Raw genomic sequence first — 23,943 nt, 5'->3', positions numbered from 1 at the left:
TCTGAGGAGTATGGTTCAAAGCCAGCACGGGCAGAAAAGCTCCCATGAGACTCTTCTCTCCAATTAACCAATGAAAAATTGGAAGTGGTGCTGTGGTTCAAACTGGTAGAGCACTAACCTTGAGCAAAAGTGCTCAGGGACAGCACCTAGGCCCTGCATTCAAGCCCCATAACTCACACACAAACGCACACAAAGTTCAGTGTTGTGGAGAGCACCTGTAAACCCAAGTAGTTAAGAGGTAAAAGTCGGATGATTGTAGTCTGAGGCCAGCTAGGGCAAAATTAGCTCAAGATCTTATCAGAAAAACCAAACTAAAAGTAAAGAGGCTGGGCATGTAGTTCAAGTGGTAGAACACTTGCCTCACAAGCTCTGAATTCAAACTCAAGTACCACAAAAATTTAATTATTAGAAGCATAAAATATGGATAGAAAACATGGAAATGAAAGTATATATATATTTAAAAATAATGGTAAATGCGGTAGCTACTGGAGATGAGGTAATTTCTCAATATTCCAGATCTCCTTCTTTTTTTAAATTTTGTGATTTTTTTTTTAGTTGTCAAAGTGATGTACAGAGGGGTTACAGTTTCATAGTAAGGCAGTGAGTACATTTCTTATCCAACTTGCTACCTCCTCCCTCATTTTTCCTCTGCTTTCCCCCCTCCCCATCTCCCTCTCCCCCCCATGAGTTGTACAGTTGGTTTACACCATATAGTTTTGTAAGTATTGCTGTTGCATTGGTTTGTATTTTATCCAGTGTCTCTCGATTTTGCTATTCCCTTTCCCTTCCCTAGTACCAGTACATGTATATACAATATCCAGAACACTAAACTCAGTTACAGGGATATCCGAGGTAAAACCACGGGAAAGAGGGCTGGAGATATGGCCTAGTGGCAAGAGCGCTTACCTCGTATACATGAGGCCCTGGGTTCAATTCCCCAGCACCACATTACAGAAAACGGCCAGAAGTGGCGCTGTGGCTCAAGTGGCAGAGTGCTAGCCTTGAGCAAAAAGAAGCCAGGGACAGTGCTCAGGCCCTGAGTCCAAGCCCCAGGACTGGCCAAAAAAAAAACCACGGGAAAGAAATATGAAAAAAAAAGCACTGTTTCACATGGCATGTTGAAAATAACAATAACAGTGATATACCACTTGTTTCCACAACTTGAAGTTCATTTAGCTTGGCATCATCTTATGTGTTCATATGGGCATAGCTATTGAAATATTATTGTCAGATCTTCTTCTATGCACTTCTCTGTCTCTTTAAAGTTAGGCAAGGCTATGTGGCAGTTTTTGTGAATGAAGAAGTGTTACAACTGAGCTGAGGCCCTTAATAACCAGTATATAGTTCTCTCTGTATTTCCTCCTCCTGAACTGACAGTTATCATTTCCCAGACTACTAGAAGGTCTATCTTGACTAGAAGATAGACTTGAGATGGTTACTGAAAATGCGGAGGAATATAGTGATGGAAAAAATAGATGATATATTATAAGAATGAAATATAGAGTGAGAAAGTCTACAGTCCATTTATGAAGTGGTCTGTAGAAAGAAAAGTAGGGACTGGGATTATTCAAGGACTAACTGAAGATTTTCTGGAACTAAAGTAATAGCCACATATTTGGGTTCCAAAAGTGTAGTTAGTTGCATGCAGAAGAAATAAAAACAGGTAAATAGTAAGTGTAGAAGAGTAAAGATAAAGAGAAGATCTTCAAAGTAACCAGAGAAAGAAGTTCATTTATGAGGACTGACAAAAGCAATAACTCTCAAAAGTAATAATAGCATCAGAAAACACTGAAATGACCACTTCAAAGATCTGAGAGCAACCTAGAGACTTGATAAACCTAGAAATGACACATACAGAAACTATTACACAAGGCGGGTGGCTAGGTAAGGATGTTCTGAGACAACTAATAAGAAAGTTTGCCTCTCCCAGTTGCTTGCTGAAAGAACAGCTCAAGAATGTACTTAGGGAAGAATGCAGTTGAATTTAAAAGACAGAGTAGGATGCAAGAACAAATGATTTTGTCAAAGGCATTGGTAAGCATGTGAGTAGATCTAAACTGTAGAAAATAACTACCATAGTGAATAATTGTGGAGTATAATTAATGACAAATAACTATGAATAATTTAGAAGTATAAACAAGGTGCGATAAAAAGAGGGAAAGAATAAAGGTCGAAGGGGATTGCTGTTGTTTTAAGGTCTATTCAGGAAAATAATAGAAATCTTGATTCATTTAAAAATAAAATAGTATGTTAAAACATGAAAGGGATACATTAAAGACTAGAACTAGAATGGATTGTTTCCAAACCAGTATTGGACAGGAGGATTAGAAAATCAAAATCAGTTAACCAAAGAGTCAATGTCATTGATCAGCAACACAGGCATTGTCTGGGAGTCCCACTCTGCAAGTGATCGTCTCAGAAAAGGAAGTATCTTCACTATCCAGACCTTGGATCATCCCTTGAAGTTCAGTTCTGGCCCGTGTCTTGCTACCATGTCTTGCTGGAGCCTACTCTAAAACTTACATGAGTTCTCTTCTCTGTTCCTTCCTGCTGTAGAAGATGGGGTCCCTCGAACGGCTCGATCCATGTCCCTCACGATGGGAAAGGTATGCATGGTCAAGGAACACTGGGACTGGCTCCCAGATTGTGACAGAGGTTTCAGGGGTCACCCAAGCAATCCTTCACGCTTGGGTACATGGGTGCCTGAGAGCCTCTATACCAAGCTGCAATCACTAGACTAAGTGGCTTCTCACCTTTCTTACTCATATGTAATTTCCCTGACCTCCCCTCAACAAATGTGATAAGATGCATAAGCTTTGCTGTTGCTATAGGCAGTTATTATACATTATCTACAGTGTTATTTGGACACTGTAAGGAGGGGTCATTTCCACGCTGTTACTCAAAGATCTCATTATCTAAAATAGGAACCTGTTGAGAGATTACTTATCACCAACAGAAAATTTGAGTTCACATTGGTTACTCTTTCCTACACTATCCCAACACTATCACTACCCTGAAACCAAAATATCCACCAAATGTTAGGAACCGGTAGGCTTTTAGAACTGTAATTATTGCTACCTCCAAGACAGCAGGCCTGGGTCACTTGTCTTCCCACAGAACATGCCCCGCCGGAGGGTCAGCGTTGCTGTGGTGCCCAAGTTTAATGCCTTGAACCTGCCTGGCCAATCACCTAGCTCATCACCGCTCCCCTCCTTACCAGTCCTGGTGAGTATGATGATATCCACCTCTATGCCCTCACGTTCACAGTTATGGGGAGGGCATCAACATGGAGGCAAGGCCAACAAAGGAGAGGAGTTTCTAGCACAGAATGTGAGGAACAGACTAAAAAAAACAAAACAAAACAAAACAAAACCCTCAAACCACATGTATTCCACTGCTCTGAAAATGTTCCAGTCCCTTATATAAGGTTCTCATAGCACAGGATGTATCCTTGTAAACAGTTACACATTCATGCTTCAGTTTTTTTTCCCTCTTTGCAGTGGCTCTGGGTAGCTGAAAGTTATCATGTCCAGTGACTGATAGGGTAGAGCTTTGAACCCTAGGCTCTCAAGTCTCGGAGCCGGAATTCTTAAAGCTGGTATCATCCTGCCTCAATTCATTGTCTCATTGTTTATAACAATGAAACACGGAAAACGACTCAATGCGATTACCACAGCGTTTCTATGGGATGGAACTACTGTCAATAATTTATTCTGAATAAGAAGTATATATATGTATGTGTATACACGTGTATAATTCCAGTTTATACTTTCAAAGAGTGTATCTATGTGAAGACATGGGAAATTCTAGATGAATATATGTAAAACCATTGATAATAGTTATCTCTAGACAGGGAAATTTTATTCCTTGATTCCTTTTTGTTTTGAAAGTTTAACACTGGTGTCTTTTTCTATTTATTTCTTTTTACTTTTGTGGTACTAGGATGTGAAAGCAAGGCCTTGTGCTTGCTAGGCAGGTCCTCTACCACTTGAACTATACCCAGTCCACATTTTGATATTTTTATAGGAAGAGTGCATAAATAATAAGAGTTAAAGTAGCCATTTCAATTTCTTTAAACAAAGACAGTTTTTCTATAAGAAAAATGTCTCACGATGGGCTTTTGCAAGTGTCCTTCCCCTCCCCTTGGGGAATTCAGGACCTGATTTTGGTACCAGGCTCACTGATGTTGAGTCACAATCAAGAAATGGAACAGACAAGGGGCTGGGGATATAGCCTAGTGGCAAGAGTGCCTGCCTCGGATACACGAGGCCCTAGGTTCGATTCCCCAGCACCACATATACAGAAAACGGCCAGAAGTGGCGCTGTGGCTCAAGTGGCAGAGTGCTAGCCTTGAGTGGGAAGAAGCCAGGGACAGTGCTCAGGCCCTGAGTCCAAGGCCCAGGACTGGCCAAAAAAAAAAAAAAAGAAATGGAACAGACAAAAACTGATGGCTGCCCTCCAGAATGAGAGCTGCACATGTAAACTCTGCTCTCCAGTCATGTAAATATAGAAGAGAAAGAAAGCGCCCGTTGCAGGTGCCTGAGGGATATAACACTGAAGACAGGAGCGCAGGGAAAGCCTGAGAAAAGGATACACACGTGGACTCTGAAGCAGAGTGGGAAGGAGAAGAGATGAGAGAGTGCAGAGGGAAGGGAGGGAAAGGGAAGCATCGCCAACGTTCTCACGGCCTTGCCTTCCTTTGCTTCTCATCTTCCCTTCTATCTCTTATTTTCTTATCCAGTCAGAAGCACCCAATGGCAAAGGAAACCTACCTGTCACTCCAGCACTGCCTGCACTTTTGGAAAAGTAAGTCCATTGAGTTTCCTCTTAATGTTGGGAACCCCTAAGCAACCTTTCCCCAACTCATCTCTCCTCCCATCCTCAATTCCAAAATGCACTGGAGAGAAAAGGAGGTCTGAGGTCCACAAAGATCCCAGATCCACTTTGCAGAATGCTCAACCCAGGAAGATGCGACAGCTGAAGTCAAGTGCATCCAATAGAAGTAGGGTCCGGGAGAGACAGAGCCTTCTCTGGTTGTTACCAAAACAAGAAAGCCCCACTATTTCAACAGGGCTTAGATAATAAATACAGGGGTAGGACCTCTCTAGTGTGGACAGCATGGCTCTAGCTCATTCTCTGCAGTTCCCTGGCCCCTAGCCACTTTCTGTGTTGAATTCATCAATAGGTTTACGGAAAATGATTACTATTTCCAGGGATCGCAGACAGGACAATCTCTAGAGGAAGATGGGCACTGATTCCTCCTCTTTTTCTTCCTAGGCGTGAACCCAGAAAACTTTCACAGTCTTCTCTTTTAGCTTTTTGGCAAACTGAGAAGAAGGTCCCTTTCTAAACCATTCCCAGTTGTGGTGAATGGGCTCATGGTTATGGGCTTAAACTGCCCATGAAGTTGGGGAGATGGTCAGCTTTCTCTGAAACACAGAAAGTCCACGAAGAAGACTAAATTCCTGGGGGGAGGAGTGTGGGGTTAAGCAGTAGAGAAGAAGATGAGTGTTGGGACAGGAGCCGATAGGATCTGTTTCGCGTGACTTTTGTCTGACTTTTCTAGTTATCTATGCAACTGGAAGGTCTTTTCATCTCTAGCCAGAGGAGACAGGCTGTTTCTATGTTCTCAGAGGAATTTGTAACTTACTTTTGAAATTCTTTCATTGGCTTGTTGAGAAACATCTGGATCACAGCTGCTACCTCTCAGAACTTGCCCCTTGTGTCTTTCCTCCCTTGGTGGAACAGACACCTTCGTCTTCCTTCTTCCTTGCCTTCAGACAACTTTAGCCCTTCGTTTTCCATTGCTGTTAGAAGCATTTTGCTTAACCAAACGGGAAATGTGTGTGCCCTGCCAATGCAGGCTAGCTCCCAGGCTCCCAGCTCCCCCACTCAGCCTGCGCTCCTCACCTGTCCCCATGTTGCAGCCTCTCACTTCTCACTCAGTCCCCAGTCTCCTCTTTGGAGTCCTCCCTACCCTTTTGCAGTCATGCATATTTGGTTTTATTCCCAACAGATGAATGAGTCTCAGCCCACACGGCTGATGGTGATTTCTGGTCAGGTGTAGGAAGCAGCTTCACACTCCCTCCTGAGAACCTTTGCCACTAACACCTCAGGGGGGTTAACCCCTTTGCCACTTCACTTGATTGTTACAAACTCACAGGTCCTTCATTAGGTGAGGTGTCTTCCCCCTTCATCCCTTTTCTTGATCACAGGGAAATTGTCAGCCATGGTGCCTACTCCATGCTCTCAGAATCTTTCTAGAAATGGTCACATATGCACTGAATGAGGAGCTCCCTAAACCTTTCCTTCTCACCCCCCCCCCCCATTTCAGAGGGTCTCCCGGAAGCCAGTCACTGCTGATCTAGATCCCACCCTACCCAGCAGAGTCTAATCATGATAGGGCAGGGCCTGAATCTATAAAACGAATGTTCCACCATCTGTAAGCTGCTGTCCAAGCCAGTGGACAAGAACATGTGCTTAGTAGGAGTAGGGTGCAAAGTTGGGGGCTGCAAGCAGATCCACAAACCTAGAATGTCAATGGATGAGAATCACTGGTGACATTAACTTTCCATGGGTTTAGCATCAGGAGAGGAAATATCAGAGTGAGCATCAAAGCTAGTCAGAGCAAAGGCTCCCAGGAGGGCGTGTGATGCTGCTTCCTATACTTCACCAGAAATCGCCATCAGCCGTGGGTGCTGAGACTCACGCGTCTGTTGGGAATAAAATCAATAAGCATGACTGAAAAAAGGCTGGCAAGGACTCCAAGGAGGAGACTGGGACTCATAATGCTTCTCCCTCTGGATTTCCAAAAGGTATGAAGTGATTTCCATCTGAAGTCTTGAAACTAGAAATATTTAATAGATTGCCAAGCAGCTAACAATAAGAAACAGCCTGAAAAGCAACATGTATGTTCACAGTTAATGAATTCCAACTACCCTATTCATATTATTGAAGAAAATGCATTACAATCTTATTAAACTGCATTACTAAACAATGTCTACTGACACTGTGTTTTCAATTGATGCATTAAACTTCCTGTTAAAAACAACTCTACATTTCCTAGGTGTTCAGTAACTAAGCAGGGAATGGCAATGATTGTGACAGAAGATCAAACAGCCTGTGGTTGGTTCACTAGAAAATGATTTATTAGAGAATGCTGAACCTTGCTCTCATAGGTCACTTTGTAAGAAATTGCTCTTCACAAGCAAGAGTATAGGAACTGGAGACTTAAAGAAGCATATAGGTAAAGAGAGATGCCCAAAGTTACCTTGAAGCTTAAGACAGAGCAAAGCTCAAAGGCAGTTCTACTTATAAAAAGAATGATACATAGTCTTTTATTCTTCCATTCTTTTGACAATTATTCACTAAGATCCAGGAACATGCAGTACTCTGAAGGAGCTGTATTCTAGTGGGAAAGACAGGAAGCAGTCTTATTGTACAGTGTGATAAATGGTACTGTAAGTACAGGTTGCTAAGGGAACACACACAAGAAAATGAGTACTACCATGAGAAAGTATGCCATTTTCTTTTGTCTTTTATCCCCAGGGTTTTACCTTTGATGTCACTGTTACTTATTTCTGTACCCTGGGTATTGTATATATGTTTATTGGAACTAGAGAAGGGAAGGGGACACAAAGGGTAAAAGGTGAACCAATGCAACAGCAATACTAACAAAACGATATGCCATAATCCAACTGTACAACTCATAAGGGGGAGGGAAATGGAGAGAGGAGGAGAGAGAAAAATGAGGGAGGCGGTAACAAGTTTGATAAGAAATGTACTCACTGCCTTACATATGAATCTGTAACCCCTATGTACATCTCTTTGACAATAAATAAATTTTTTTAAATTAAAAAAAGAAAATAAGGACTAAACATGGACTAGGTACACAATGAGGAAAAGGATGGCTGAAAAAATGGTTTCCCCTAGGGACTTACTTTTAAAGTAAAACCTAAGTTTGTATGATAAACTAGTAAACAAGAGGCTAATAGCATGTAAGGCTTTTAGTAAAAAAAAATAAAAGTATGGAATTGTCAAGGAATGATGACAATAATTACTGTTACAATTTATTAAGCACTCACTATATGCCAAGTACCTTACTAATTACTGAACATTATAAGCCTTATCGAATCCTTGTAATAATTCCATGAGGTAGGTAGACTATATTTTTTTCCTTTGGAAGTATTGGGGTTTTAAACTCAGGTCCTTGCCCTTGCTATGTTCCACAAGAGCCACATCCCAGCCCTTTAAACTGTAGTCAGTTTTCAAATAGGGTCTCGCATTAGGCTAAGACCAGCCTGGCGTGTGATCTCCTGGTTACACAGCCTATGTAGAAGTGATGACAGGCACATGCCAGGTACACCCAGTCTTTTACTGGTTGAGACAATATCTCACAAACTTTACTTCCCCAGGTGCTCAAGTCACAAACATTAAATAAAGGTCCACCCATCTCACTCTGGTCAGCGGTCTGCAGAAGAAAGGCAGCATCATTGGCCTGCTGGTGGGAATGACTTCCTTCACTCAACATGTTCTTTGGGCTCTGCACACCGCTCGAGACCCAGGCAAAGATCTATTAAAAGGATGGGCCCAATGTGGCTTGGAAGTTGAATCTTTACATGAAGTTGAAGGCAGATTAATTTTTCCAAGTCCATATAACTATTCTTATTTTGCAGTATAAGAACCAGAACTTTAAGAGCATTAGGTAATTTGCATGTGTTGAAGCTAGGATTGGAACCTAGGTTTACCACAAGCATTTTTTCCCCTCTACAATATATTGTCCTCCTTCATGCATGTTTAACATTAAGCCCCTAAGGTCAACAGCTGTAAATAAAACAATTCAGAAGTGTAATATTAGTAGTTCATTTCTACTATCCAAATGTGTTTCATGAAGGAGTTACTCTCCCCAACCTTGGCTGTGGCTATGTTTTTCTTCTCTTGCTCCAATCATTTGGACAAATAGGAAACTGCCCATTAGGTAAAGGTCACATGGAAGGGAGTGGGTAATGTAACTTGCAAAGGGAGAAATGTTATGAATAGCCGGTATTTTTAGAGTGTTATCTTTCTTGTTCACAATGGGTTTTGGCTTCCAGCCTGATGAAATGTAAATTTTCAAGGTCTGAGTGAAAACGAAGAAATAGAACACCTATGCCAAGAATGGAGAACAGAGTGAAGGCTCACTCCCAAGCTTTGCCCAAGAGGTCAGGGACAGAGGGCAACTGTGAGGTCTCAGCACCTGGGCTAGAAGGCTCTGCTCACCATGTGGCTTTGTTGGAGGTCTCCTCCATGCCCCGTTACTCCCTGTGGGATTCTGGATACCCTGGTGAGCTTCAAGATCTCTAGGGAAGGCATCTTCCCCATGGCCATCAGGATACTTCCTTTGAACTTGGGATCCATCCATACCCCCCAGAGGGCCCCAGCATGCCCAGCCTTGCTACTAGAATTTTCTAGTATATTTATTTTCCTGCACTGTACTCATCCTTCCTCAAGCTTCCTAGGATCACCTACCTCTCAACAGATGACCTTACCTTCCACAGAGAACATTTCAGTGACAGGGCCTACGTCTCCTCCTCCTTTACCAATCCCTAGCCACTGTCTTCCCTTTCTGCTCCTGGTTATAGCCAAGGAGCAGTTCCTCAGCCTTTCTAAGGTCTTGGTTTCTTTAGCCATACCTTTTATTCCCTCTGCCAGATCATTTCTATGTCCAAATGTGATTTCATCCTCTGACCCACTGCTTCAGCTGAGTGAGGGCTCTGATATGCCCCTTCATTCCCCTTCAGAGGCAAATGACTGCCTGTGTCTCCATCTTTGTCATTTCCCCTTCTTTATCAAGGCTTTTCAACTCTCCTTGTCTCTAAGCATTACCTCAGGGTTCCTTGTGATGTCTCCATTCTCAAGTCTAATAGTCACCTTGTCTGTCCCATTGGACTCGGAAGACAATGAGAAGCTTCCCAACTCATTTCCCTCCTGGTTCCCAAAGCTTCACTCTCTCCTGGCTTCCCTCTACCCTTCCAGCTGCTACTCCATCTCTGAGAGCTTTTCGTCCTGCTCCTTCCCAGTTGAGTGCAGAGCTACCTGGGGCTTCCTCTTGGGCCTTCTCATCTTTTCTCACACTGTCTCCCTAGGTGATCTTGTCTATTACTATAGTTTTGAACTTCTTGTGTATCTGACAACACCAAATGTATATCTCCTTACACTTACCCTTCCCAAAGATAGATGTACCCTGTCTAAACCATAACCTCTGCCAGACTCACCCTTTTCAGCTTCTCAGGTTTCCCAGCACTTTTGTGTCTCCAAGTCCTTACACATCCTTCATCCCCTGTCTGAGATGACCTTTGAGAGCCATGGATACTGCGAGCTGAATCTCATGTTTCAGGCATGAGCCTCAATTTCAGCACCTCATAGAGGCCTTTTCTGGCCATTTACATTAACTATATTCTCTTCTTGTTATTTCTTGTCACTGCAAGATTTCTTTCATAAATGTTATAATTTCTATAATTAATTGTATTTTTTTCTTCTCTTTGTTTTTCTTGGGGAACGGGTGGGGAGTTTCTCTTCTAAGCTCCACTTTGGCAAAAACCATTTGCTTATCTTCCCTTTTTAAATTCCACATTACAATATGCCTATGTCTTTATTATACTCAGTAAACATTTGAAAGTATGACAGGAGTCATGAGGCTCAAGATGGACAGACTACAGGTAAGGAATAACCCAGAACATTTTGTCCTGCCTGTGTTTTCCTCATCTTGGTCCTGGAAAATTCCTGATACTTGTCTGTCCGTTTGTGAATAGGAATGAAGGTGGATTTGGGAGCATGAGGAGAATGGGCAGGGGTGGGGGAGAATTAATATGGTATTTTCTTTCCAGGGAGGATTCACAGATAGCCTTTATAAAATCTTGTCTCAGGGTAGAAATATTTTTTTTAATCTGAATTTGCTTAGAATCAGAAATCAGGCCAGAGGCATGGCTCTGTTTGCAGACAGCCAACCTTTCTCTGAAATGACACCCTGTACTTCCTTCTTCTTACTAGTGGAAAGACAAATGGGGAGGCAGATTGTGAAGCCACAGCCCCTGTGCCACCGCTGAGCTGCCTGGAGGAGATAAGCCAGGAGACCAAGGCCAGGATGGAGGAAGAGGCCTACAACAAGGGGTGAGTCAGACTTGAGCCACACCAAGGGCACCTGGCAGGTCTCAGACAGTACCTTCCCACGGCCTCTCCTGTTTCTTAGAGGCATTAGGGAGGAAGCAACCAGTGGCCTCCAGAGCTTGCTTGGCCTGGAAGGAACTCCATAGGAAAGACTGAGACTGTTCCACAGGAAAGAAAGAAGGAAGCAGGGTCAGAGGGTGTGGTTGGACAATAACTAGACTACTCTCTTTTTAGGCTCAAAGCCACGAGAATGCCACTGCCCAGAATGGTCTGGAAATCAGGGGCCCAGGGTAGGTTCCTCTTGGTGGTGCCTGAGACTTTCTGACACCTGTGCATAGTGGGCATGTTGCTGCCAACCATGCTTAGGGGCAGCTGCATCTCTGCTGCCTAGAAGGTCCCTGGCCATCCCTTACTTCTATAAACTGGAGTCCTCCACTTACCCATGCCCTTTTCTAAATGAGCTTCAGTAGCCCCTAGGACCAGCTATTGGTCACTGGGTAACAGCATAGATCAGGGCTGGAGCACAGACCTCTAGGTGGAAAATCACCTTCAATGTGGCATGGAGCAGCTCCTCACACACACTGGTGGGATTGCCCAAGTCAAACTGCTGGAGCTAAAGACAGCTGTTGAGCAGTGAACAGCTTATGTTCAGGGAAGGGCTTAGCCCTGGGGAAAAGGACAGCAGAAAATTCCAGGAAAGCCTGTCTTTACATTCACAATTGTCATCTGCCCCCGGAAAGTGGGGGGGCAAACTCCTGCACTAGCTTTGTGAACATTTACCAAATACCTCTCTAGGTCAAGCCCTGACAGGTCTGAAAAACATTCCAGTGCCCTCTGACACAGGGGCTGGTGTACAGCTGCAAAGGTTAAGTTCCAAGATTGTGCAGAGAGGAGATGCGGTCTTATCTCTATGGAATGTTCTGTTGGACAAGAACCTAAGCAGGAGACCCTATCCCACATTTTTCCCCCTGTCAGTTTGTCACATTGTCACATAAACAGGAAGGATGACTGAGGAATGAGGGGAAATTGTACTGACATAAACCATGTTGGGGTTCAGTGGAGCTTCCCAGCTTTTTCCTGTTGTGTGGAACCACAGGAAGTGCGGATCATTGGAGATGCTCGCTCCAGTCCTCTCCCCCATGGACTCAGGAAAGGATGTTTCATGGCTGGCCCTCCCAGACTCAGTTGCTCCTTTTTGCTCTCCAGATACCAGGAAGGTCTAAAGAAGACCAAAGAACTTCAAGACCTGAAAGAAGAGGAGGACGAACAGAAGAGTGAGACTCTTGAGGAACCTGAGGAGATTGAAGAAACTGAGGATGAGGAAAAGGAGCAGAGAAGCAGGTGGGAAGCCCGCAATTGGAGACTATGCCGTTGCTGAAATGATTTACAATTCACTTAATTGTTGACTTGCACAAAATCTCTGGATTGGCCAGTCAAGTACAGCAATGAGTCTGGGGCCCAAGTATGGAGTCAACAGAAACCAACAGGGATGCTGGTGGGGGGGAGTGGAGGGTGAAGAAGCTTATGCTGGCATGCCACCTCTTCTAATGGAAGAAAGTCAAATGTAACAAGCGTAATCCTTTCTCCAAGCATTGGCATCCTGTTCTCCTTAGGTTCCACCTCTCTCTTAGGGGTCATCTGCTCTTATTTTTCAGGCCACAACACTACATCTCCCCCTTGAATGTCATCAAGCCCAAACCTGGACAAAAGCTCTCCCTTTATCACTTTAAATACAGCTAAAATAAGCCAGAACTTCTAATGCTTCCAAACACAGAAAGAACAAAAGAGAAATAAACAACAGAGAGAGTACATGGAATATAAACAGTGTGGTTTACAAAGCACAGGCCTTATCTAGCTAATTTGATCTTAGGCAGTTGGCAGCTCCTTACACTTGCATGAAACTCCGGGGAAAGCCAATGGCCTTGTCTGGGTCCCTTTCTGTCCAGCTGGTGGTCAGCATTTGACAGTGTCTGACCATCGCATCGATCTCTGAGAGTACCCTCTGTCCTGCTGATCCTGTGAGGCCTCGTTCAGTCTCCCAGCCTCTACTCCTGGTCAGACCTAACCTTTGATTTTGAGAATGTATGCGTTCCAAGAGTGATGGATACCAGGCAGGAGCAAGACCCTCATAGAATCCTCAGCCTTCAGCCCTAGGCTGTCACTTCACCTTTCCAGGACCAGCTGTATGGTGCCACCATCTTCCTAGGGGTTGGTATTGCTGGTATAAACTTCCCAGTCATGATTACCTGAAATCCAACAAGGACTGGAGTTTGTCATCTTCAATACTAGGCAATGATTTTCTATCCCTGAGTCCCTTAGACTCAGAGTTGCCTGCAGGCATCTGTCCTCAAACCTGATGCCCCCATGCAATTTTGGCACCTCAGTAACAAGACAGGTATGAAATTATTAAAAGTTCCATGTTCTACTTAGTGTATCTTTAAAACATTTAACCAAACTCAGAAGCCAGTGCCTTATTTAAGAGCTTCAGTATCAAACACTAAGGTCTTTTTGTCTGAATTTCTACTCTGTTATATGTAATGGTGTAATTTGGTATAAATATTGATCTCTAGAGAATCATTTAAAAGGAACACTGGGTGAGTCAACCCATCTTAGTAATAATAAAACAGAAAGTAAAATCTTCTAGCATTTACATAGTCACTGAAGGAGTGAAATACATTAGCTGTGACATAAAGCTTTTGTGTTTTTTTTCACCACCTGTTCAAATCTGTCCTACAAAGTTAAAATGATAGTTAGGCTGGTGCCTTTTTCCAGTAACTCTCAGAAAACAAAAGTCATACTATATTTGGCCATTGCCAAGTATATTACCTGGCACAGAGAACAGAAAAATAGCAATTCTGCTTCTAATCTCTCCTATAGACTTGAAGTGGGTGACCAGACAAGAATCACAAAGCTGATCTTGACCCCATTGTTGGTAATCTATTAAGAGTGGGATTACAGTGTAATTCTTCCTGCTCTAGCAACCTGTTTTGGAGCATGGAAATACAGCTCCAAAGAATGACTCCACTTGGGCATTGAACTATATTTGAATAGAATGCATAGAATCTAAACAGGTCTGGGAGAAAATAAGCTTGCATTTCCAGTCTCTCTTTTCCCAATAGTTGTGAAGATAACCAATGATCTTCACACCAGCTAATGTGCTCACTTTTTGGCTTTGCTTAATTGTACCTGAAATGACCTGATGCATTCTCGTATTGGTAAGAAACTTATTGCTGTTTCCTTTACTTAGCTTTACCATCTGAGGTAAGTATACGGAGCCTCTGGTCCCTTCCTCAGGAGACTATTTTTAGAGATTATCAGGCCATGGGAACTCATCCACTTTTTACTAGCTTTGTATGAGAAGGACCTACTTTTCACCAACTGACCAGAATACTGCAAATGTCTGTTTGCACCTCAGGGTCTGTGTGAGCTTCACTTTCGTCATCTCTTTGGTTTGGTGATCCTCAGTATTCTCATTTCTCAAAAAAAAAAAAAAAGGTTTAAAAATAGACAAGAATTCTCCAGTGAGCTGTAAAATGGATCCCTGACCAAATGTCTCTTCACTAGGCCACCAAAGGTTGAAAGGTAGTTGGTGAAGAAGCAAAAGGGAAAGTGAGCAAAGTGGAGGAATTTCTGGGTATAGTAGCAGCACTTAGAAGGCTGAGATAGAGTACTGCAAGTTTTAGGCCAGCCTGAGCTACATAGCAAGACCCTGTATAAAGAAAAGAAGAGGAGGGGGAGAGGTACAAAAGAAAGATAAAGGGAAGAAAGGGAGAGAGTAAAAGAAGAGGAAGAAATTAGAGAATGAATATAAAGAAGTTGCTAAAACATATGAACTAGAAGTTTCTAGAAGCTACTCATTTTCTGGTGGCCTTTGGGGGTAGTTTGAAGTGACTCTTGAGGTTGGTTTGAGCCTTTGCCCTTTATCACTGGAAATCAAGCTGACTCTGATTGTTTAGTACAATTCTTCCACTCTGGCCACAAAGATGGAACTGAGAGCAACAAATTACACATCTCAGCACTGAAGAAGAAATAAAGTCAGGGACTAATACACTAAATGCAGGATTACCAAATCAGCTAAACAATGCTAATGGGTGCATGGACCAGCTAACCACATACCCTCAGGTTTGTAAAGTACAGTATGAGTAATCATTGATTATGAGGTGAGGGCAGGTATGAATCAGTAAACGATCAAAGAATTCAGAGTATTATAGACCAGTAGCCATGGATCAATACATCAAAAATTGCGTAGGAAAATCTAAGTATAGATTCCCAGACCAAAGCTTTGTTGCTTCTCATTTGGAAGACCTAGGGTATTTTCAGTAATTGCTGCTGATACAGTCTATGGACAGCTCTACTGAAAACCCCTCTGCTATAGACAGCATAGAAGATATCCTCCAACAGAGGAGCATGGCTGTGGGCGTGATAGTATGTATTCATTATGTTAAACCCTCAACTTATTTTTATCATTGACAGTAAACTTGAAGAACTGGTCCATTTCTTACAACTCATGTATCCCAAATTGTGTCGGCACTGGCAAGTGGTCTGGATGATGGCGGCAGTGGTGCTGGTCTTAACAATCGTGCTGGGGCTCTACAAGTCCTATAACTCTTGTGTGGAGCAGGCTGATGGGCCCCTTGGAAGATCCACCTGCTCGGCAGCCCAGAGAGACTCCTGGTGGAGCTCAGGACTCCAGCACGAGCAGCCTACAGAACAGTAGAAAGCCTGATTCTCATCAAATCCTGCTTCAGTGGATTCAGCCCACCACCCTGTCCCCAAGTATAGTGTGTCACGTCCAGATGTGGACATGCTGCCACCCATCTCTTCATGGAATGAGGAGGGATTTGTTTTTTCACACTCAACACCTATTTTTGGAGTAGCTATAGTGTGAGCTACTCGTACACCGTAACTAGATGTTCTTGGAAGATCGACACACCTGCCCTGGGAGTGCATCTGGTGGATGAAGACATGATTTTGACCGAGGAACTCCCCTGCCCCTAGCTCAGATGGTGTGTGTGGGAACCAGTCCGTCTTCACTAGGGGGACAGTGAGATGCTCACAGTTTGTTTTTTCCTCCTCGCAGTGGCTAACGGGAAGATGTGTGCTTGACAGCTAATGCTGACCCTAAAGATCACACCTGGAATGGGAATATCTTCTGGCTTCCCATCTCATTTTCCATAGTTATCCTTCAGCCTCCCCTTCTCCCATTTGGAAGCACAGTTTCTTTTCACAGAGTAGAAAGTGTCTCAGAAACATATACTACATAGGCTGAATGTAGCTCAGTGCTCGAAATGAAACAGGAAGATGTGAATTCATATCTATGCATCTATACACATTCAAAATACACACAACACACATGTGCACAAAGCCAACAACCCTCTGGAAATGTCCTCTGGGGTATGTGCTCTGGAGCAATAAGATGCTTGTCAAGCCGATCCTCAGATTTCACTAGATGTGGGGCAGCTGTCGGGGCCTCTGAGGACCCCTTTTCCCCCAGCATCCCCACAGGCAGCCATGGGACGCCTGTACTGTGCGCTCTCCACATGGACTGAAGTTTGACACTGAAAACTCATGGCCTATTTCGATGCCAGTTCCAAGCTGCTGTACAGCACCTTCTGTTTTCTATGTATTTCTTCACTTCAAAAGCGATTCTGTACAGTTAGCCTTCCTCTTGGGTAAGTGAAAAGAAATGGTGTGCCCTCGGCTTTTTCTCATTCTGTGTGTGTCTACGTGAAAGGGGAAGGCACACCTTTGGACTGCTGTTCACTCGAGATTTCCAACCTAAGTGGATGCTTCAAAGGGTTCCCCCTGCTGAGCATAAACCTGAAGGAGCACATCTTCTCTCCAATTTGTCATCTCCCTTCCTTCTTTTCAGCCTTGTCTTCACTTAATCTTTATCAGTTTAGGCACTTCTGGTTTCTGTTGTGGTTGCTTTTGGTTTTGTTCTGATAGGGTTTGCTTTTGTTGCCAACATGCATAGAACTTACTATGAGTCAAGCACTGTCTCAGTATCATGTAAGCCTTCATTTAGTCATCAAGAAAAAAATAAACAGCCTCAGAGATGTATACTACTCTTCTCATTTTCAGGTAAGGAAACAGAGGCACAAAACAACAAGCCATTTGTCAAGCATACACAGCTAGTTAATATTCACTCCAGGGGCCCCGTCTCTGCTGTGTCACCTTCTCCAGTGGTCCTCTAGCCACATGCAGTCCCTGCTGGCCTCACTCCCCCAACTAGCCCTCAGCTACCCCAAACCATCTCTGAGCTCTCCAAACCGTCTCTCTCACTGCTCTGAGCTTCCATTCCTGAGTTTTTCTCCTGCCAGTCTTTTTTCATCTGGCCAATTTTGAAGGCCAAGTGTAAACACTTTGGTGACTTTCTTCCCCACTTCCACCATAACCAACATAATGAGTCACCACCTCTGTGCTTTCAAGCACTTGTTTCATCATCGACCTCTACCTATAGTCTATTACCATAATTTATTTATGCATCTGTCTCTCTGGGGATTTTTCCTCAAAGGCAAGAACCCTATCTTACTGCTCTCTTGGGTAGGTGCCTAACAGGGTGGCTGAAGCTTGGGAAGGTGTCAGTAAATGAGAATAAATGAACAAATGTTGGACCAAGAACATTCAAGATGGTGGAGAGAAGCCTGGGACAGATGGCCTTTTATGGAGTTTCCCAGCACCAATACCATTTCTTTGAGAAGTCACATCTTTCTTGTGTCCTCAGCTTGTTCTAATAGTTCTTTATTCTGTGGGAGAGCAGAAATAAAAACCCAACTAGCAGCACCACCATTTCTCAGCTGAAGGACTGTGTTCAATGTAGTCACTCCCTTTAGAGGAACATAGCACCCTCCTGGACAACATGTTTATTGAAGTGGGCATCCTTTACAATGGCTGGAAAATGATGGAGAGAGAAGCCCACCAGAACTGCCCAAGGATGTGCCATTAAGGTAAAGAGGTACAGGTTAAGGCAGAGATACTTAGGGGCACACGTGGGTTGTTTAACTGGTTTCTTCCACAGGGACCAGATACAACAGAAGGAGCTTCAGTTAATGAGTCCCCTCAGAGCCAAAGGCAGGCTATGAATGGAGACCCAGAGAGAGAGAGAGAGAGAGAGAGAGAGAGAGAGAGAGAGAGAGAGAGAGAGAGAGAGAGAGAGGCTCTGAGTCAGGATTCCTGGTAGCCAGTGTCCAATCTTAGCCTTCTTCAATGTGGACCAGGCTGAGCTGGTCCATTGTCCACAAGTTCCAACCCCTGTTCCTAAGTAAGACAGAGACAAATAGATGGAAGGAGCTTCTAATCCAAGCAGCTCTGCGGGGAGGCCCGCAGGAAGACATTAGGCACAGGCCTCATTCATACTACTCCATTATGAGTTAGGGAGGTCAAAGAAAAAGAAGGATAAGGTAGCCATTTTACAAGGGAGTAGCTGCAAAAGTGCTCATTGGTCTACCTGGAAATGAAACAGCAACCTGAAGCAGTTGCAGCCTCTGCCAAAGCAGTTGTGAAAGGGATGCAGATTTTGTAGTTCCAGAGCAACATTGATCTGAAATAAAATGCCTCTGAAATATGACACTTCTGTTTGGCCCCAGGAAGCTGGTCACCTGTCTTCTGTTGCAAAGTGATGTGTTGTTTGTGTCTTGGTTGATGTCACCTAAAGGATCTTCACTTTCTGTCTGCCACAAAACCATGTGTACTGTTCCCTTGTACAGCCTGGCAGAAGGAATGGGGAGGGGGAGACTGGATTTGTGGATCACTGGTTCTCAGTTCCTAATGTTAAGCCTCACACAAGTGTGCCAGCATTGAACTGTAGTGTCACATACCTGAGTTTGAAAATAAAAAAAATACATTTCCAAACTTTGGACAGCAGTCAAATGCCTCCTCATTCTGTAGAGTGAGCCACAGCTCATCACAACCCTGAATGAGATGCCCTTGGAGATCAGTGTTTCTGGAACCAAGGCAGAGGCTCCAGCCATCAGGTCACTGTTCTCTGAACTCCCTCACAAGTGTTGGATCAACCCTTCTTAACCCCTTGCCCCTCCCTGGGCCTATGAGGTCCATGAGGTCCTATGAGGTCTATGAGGTTAAAACAGAATGCTTTGTGTTATGATAGACTATTAAGTTTTTACCAAACCCTATTTTCACAGCACTCCTGAATTCTGGGTCTTTCTTGAAGCAGGGGAATGTGCATTTCTGCATCCAGTTCCCTAAAAACACACTCACAATACTCAGCATTTTCTTTTTCCTTTTTTTCCTTTTTCAGTATTGGAGGTTGAATTCAAGGCCTTAGGCTTTCCAGGCAGTTTCTCTACTGCTTGAACAATGCCCCCACCCATTTTTGCTTTCATTATTTTTTAAATAGGATTTCAGTTTTATGACTGGATTGGCCTAGACCATGATCCTCTTTCATGTTTTATTCCCAGGCTGGGGTAATAGGTGCATGACATAATGCCTAGCTTTATATGGGTTGAGATGGGGTCTCACATGCTTTTTGCCCAGGCTGGCCTTGAATCTCAATCCTCTGTATCTCTGCCTCCAGAGTAGCTATGATTATAGCTGTTATGCCTAGATTTCGGGTCCCCAAAGACCACCAAGGAGCCGATTCCGATGCAAACGCACAAGTGTCTTTATTACAAGCTTGTGCCTGGACTCTCAACCATCACCGATGCAGTGGATCTGGATTGAGAGCCCCGACCCTCAGATAGGCAAGGTTTTGTGTTTTTTTATTGTGATTACAACAAGGGCAGGGCATTTCCAACTTGGCAGATACTTGATTGGATGGCATTTAGCAAGCAAGTCTTGTCCTATTTCTATTGGCTATCTACCCTTTCAGTTATCTATTTTGCTTTGATAATGGGAGCTGGCCTCAATATCAGGAACTGACAACAGGTGGTCATGTAGCACTGGTGCAGAGGGTTAATGCAGGAGGTAGAGCAAGTCACAAATGGGTTAAGCAAGCCGTTTACAGAAGCAGAATTTTGTGGTTAGGCTGACCTAGTACCAACTTTATTTTAACAATTGCTACCACGTTTTCCTATTACCACTAAGCAAGCTTGAGTGGGCTAAAACAATACTCAATCATAAGTAAACCAACCCAACAGTTACCATGGCATTTCTACTACTATTGTGGTTATTTCTATAGTCTATAACAATGATCTTTTTTTTTTTTTTTTTACTGTCCGTTACCATGGTTGCTACCCAGGTACAGAGGGGAACAAGGGCTCCCTATATTTTTAAATGTCAAACTACAAGAAACTAGTCTCATGGGTGGGGGTGCAGCCCTCTAGCATGGAGTCACCACCAGGGTTTAGAAGCTGTTATAATTTTAACACTAAAACTTATATTTAGTTACTCAGGTTCTCAGGTCAGCCCTTACATAGGCATGAACTACCACACCCAGCCTCAGTACCCTTTTTAATTCCTTCTTTACCTACCAAAATCTGAGGAGTCTGTTGAGGTCTCTGAAACCTGAACCAGGATTGCCTTTTTTTTTCCCCCTGCTAGTCCTGCCTAGGTGCTGTCCCTGAGCTTCTTTTGCTCTACCAGTTGAGCCATGGCTCCATTTCTGGGTTTGGGGGAAGTTAATTGATGATAAGATTCTCACAGACTTTTCTATCCAAGCTGGTTCTGGATCCTAGCTACTCAGATCTCAGCCTCCTGAGTAGCTACGGTTATAGGCATGAGCCACTGGCACCCAACTAGAACCAAGATCCTTGACAGTTAAAGCTACCGAGATTCAGAAATATTTGTAATAGCTGGGCTACTCTAATATGGCTATTTGATCCTAAGATTAGGAGCTTTAGTTACAAGATTCCAAAATATGAGGAAGTGGCTTAGCAGCTAAGCAGCCCAAAACTAATACCAGGAGCTAGAAAGTAGTGAACCACGTTGTGAATAAAAAAGACTAGGAAGAAGTCTTGCCCACAATAACTTGAGGGGCCTCCAAGGGGCAGCCTGTGGCTTTAGGAGTGAATGGAAGAAATAAGGTGACTATGTGAACTTCTTTTGGTTGATTTTGATAAGATATTTTAAGAAACGTGTGAAAGAATTAGCACTGAGCGGGCTGGAAATGTGGCTTAGCAGTAGAGTGCTTGCCTAGCATACATGAAGCTCTGGGTCCGATTTCTCAGTATCACATAAACTGAAAAATCTGGAAGGGGTGCTATGGCTCAAGTGGTAGAGTGTTAGCCTTGAGCAAAAAGAAGCTCAGGGACAGTGCTCAGGCCCTGTGTTCAAGCCCCAGGACTGGCAAAAAAAAAAAGAAAAAGAATTAGCCACTGAGAAGCAGAAATGAAAGAAATAGAGTATTCAGAAATTTGAGAGATCAAAGTATCAGAACACCTGGCTTCTTCTAAATCCCGAACAGGCATTAAAAAAAAAAAAAAGCTTCAAACAGAAAAAGAACTGATAAAATAAGGATGTAGGTATTCTCCCAGAGATGAAAAAATGGATGTTATTTAAAATTGCCTCCCAAAGATATCCCACTCCAATCCCTAAAGCTTTAAATCTGTACTAATGTGTTATGCAGCAAGAAAAAATGGTTGTATTAGTACAACCAGGCAATCAACCAATTAATAATCAACCAGTACTTCACCTGGCACAGGCCTCTTTTTGAGGTGCTGAGAATTGAGCACAAGGCCTTGGGCATTCTAGGCAAATGCTCTGTCACTGAGTTACATCCCTATCCCTTGATTTTGTTTAAAAAATGGGGGGGGGGTGGAATCTCTCCATGGATCCCAGCTGGTCTTGAACTCATTAGTCTTCCCGACTTTGCTTCTCCAGTGCTGGCATTACAGGTGTGAACCACCATGACCATCTGAAAACAGTGGTAGGGGTTTAAGAACATAGTGCCTTCATGAACTCAGTTTTGGAAAAGACCTCAAGGCAAAGATCAGAAGCAGTGATAGTACTGTGTGTTGGAGTAAGCAACCACATGCCAAACCAAGAAGCAGAAAGAAGACAGTCAAGGGTAAGCTTGTTTCTTGGGTAGCAGCCCTCTTCACAAGAACAACTAATGGAATCAACAAGATGGAATCAACTAATGGAATCAAACAAGAAGGTCCTCTCTCCAAGGATCTAAGACTCTCCCGCTAGGCTCCACCTAGTGCCACCCTAGAGATAAAGCTTTTAATCTGAATGAATACTACTGGGATTCCAGGAGCTACTAGGGCCTGGTAATCACTGTGACTCTCATTCTTCCCCTTTACACATGGGTAATTATAGTGAGATCCTCTATATCTACTTCGCCATTCTATTTGGGGATTTTATATAACATTTCTAGCTCATCGTCCACCAGACTACAAAGTGCCACAGCTGTACCTGATGGAAAAGACGGAGTATAACTCGGAAATAATGGACTTTGAGCTGGATAGGATAGTGGATGGCCTCCCCTGAGAACAGAGCCCTGTATTCCACATGGAGGGGAAACAATGAGCCTAATGTCACGTGACCAGAAGGATAAACAGTGGCAATGTCTACACTGTTCACCACATTGTATCTCCTTTTACTATTAGGTATGATTAGAGCTTCTTTGTGGTCAGGTTGGAACATGTGAGAACATTCTAGCCAATGAACTACTGGTAGAAGTGCTGTATCCCAGGCCTTTCTCAAAATGGAAAACATTCTTTGTCAACATTTTCTTTATGGCTCTGCACTTCAGCTCTTACTGCTTGAAAACAGCCTAGTCATGGCTGACCAGGGTACCATGTGGCCTAAACATCCCCACGTAACAAGACAGATGGTGAGCTCCGATCTAGAATTTCTAAAGGAAGAGTAATGGAGGATACGAGTTTGATCAAAGTATATGCATATATGGAAATAGTCACAAATGAAGACCTTTTGTACAATTAATATACACTAGTAATACTAAGAATTATTAAAATAAATAATAAAAATGAAAAATAATTTTATTTTTTATGATATTTTTTGCCAGTCCTGGGGCTTGAACTCGGGGCCTGAACACTGTCCCTGCCTTTTGCTCAAGGCTAGAGTTCTACCACTTGAGCCACAGTGCCATTTCCAGCTTTTTCTGTTTAAATGGTACTGAGGAATCGAACCCAGAGCTTCATGCATGCAAGGCAAGCACTCTACCACTAGGCCATATGCACAGCCCAAAAAAGAATTTTTAATCATATTCCAATGGAGACATCTCTCAATGAGGATATATAAAAATAAGAAGATTGTTCAGCATAAGGCATGGTTCAAGTGGTAAATTGTTTGCCTATCTAGCATGAGGCCATGTTCCCAAACCCCAGAACTTCAAAAAATTTTAAGGATTGTTTCCTCTTCCAGAAACTGATTATTGAGCATCAACATTATGAGGTAGACTCCCTTTATCCAGATATCCCTTCTGGACATTTGTTTGCAGAATCAAGTGTCTTCTCATTTCTCTTAAGCTATTTCTCCTATGAGTTGCCACCCATGGTGTATTTTTCTCAGGCTGTCTTCCGTCTTTCTTTTTCTTTTCAAAAAAAATAACAAATTCTTGGGGCTGGGAATATGGCCTAGTGGCAAGAGTGCTTGCCTCGTATACATGAGGCCCTGGGTTCAATTCCTCAGCACCACATATACAGAAAATGGCCAGAAGTGGCACTGTGGCTCAAGTGGCAGAGTGCTAGCCTTGAGCAAAAATGAAGCCAGGGACAGTGCTCAGGCCCTGAGTTCACGGCCTAGGACTGGCCAAAAAATAAATAAATAAATAAATAAATAAATAAATAAATAAAAACAAATTCTTGAAACCTAGCTTCCATTTGTGCATGGTGCTAGGCATTAGAACAATTATGAAGACGAGATCTTGCCTCC

General features: G+C 43.3%; 1 protein-coding gene across 5 annotated transcripts in view; it reads left to right on the top strand.

Moving 5' to 3' along the window:
- Irag1 (inositol 1,4,5-triphosphate receptor associated 1) overlaps positions 1 to 16,600 on the top strand; it is a 102,803-nt gene extending 86,203 nt beyond the window's left edge. For all 5 annotated transcript variants that reach the window (XM_048359377.1, XM_048359380.1, XM_048359379.1 and 2 more), the window contains 6 exons: positions 2,557 to 2,606; positions 3,118 to 3,225; positions 4,742 to 4,806; positions 11,029 to 11,148; positions 12,352 to 12,486; positions 15,619 to 16,600. In XM_048359377.1, the coding sequence (XP_048215334.1) occupies positions 2,557 to 2,606; positions 3,118 to 3,225; positions 4,742 to 4,806; positions 11,029 to 11,148; positions 12,352 to 12,486; positions 15,619 to 15,862 (722 nt within the window). In that variant the 3' untranslated portion in view covers positions 15,863 to 16,600. The remainder of the gene's footprint in view (positions 1 to 2,556; positions 2,607 to 3,117; positions 3,226 to 4,741; positions 4,807 to 11,028; positions 11,149 to 12,351; positions 12,487 to 15,618) is intronic.
- The last annotated feature ends 7,343 nt before the right edge of the window (positions 16,601 to 23,943 follow it).

Source organism: Perognathus longimembris, chromosome 13, assembly GCF_023159225.1.
Source record: "Perognathus longimembris pacificus isolate PPM17 chromosome 13, ASM2315922v1, whole genome shotgun sequence".
NCBI classification, from domain to species: Eukaryota; Metazoa; Chordata; class Mammalia; order Rodentia; family Heteromyidae; genus Perognathus; species Perognathus longimembris.
The sequence above is the reverse complement of the archived record's forward strand: the minus strand, read 5'-3'. Positions and strand labels throughout refer to the sequence as shown.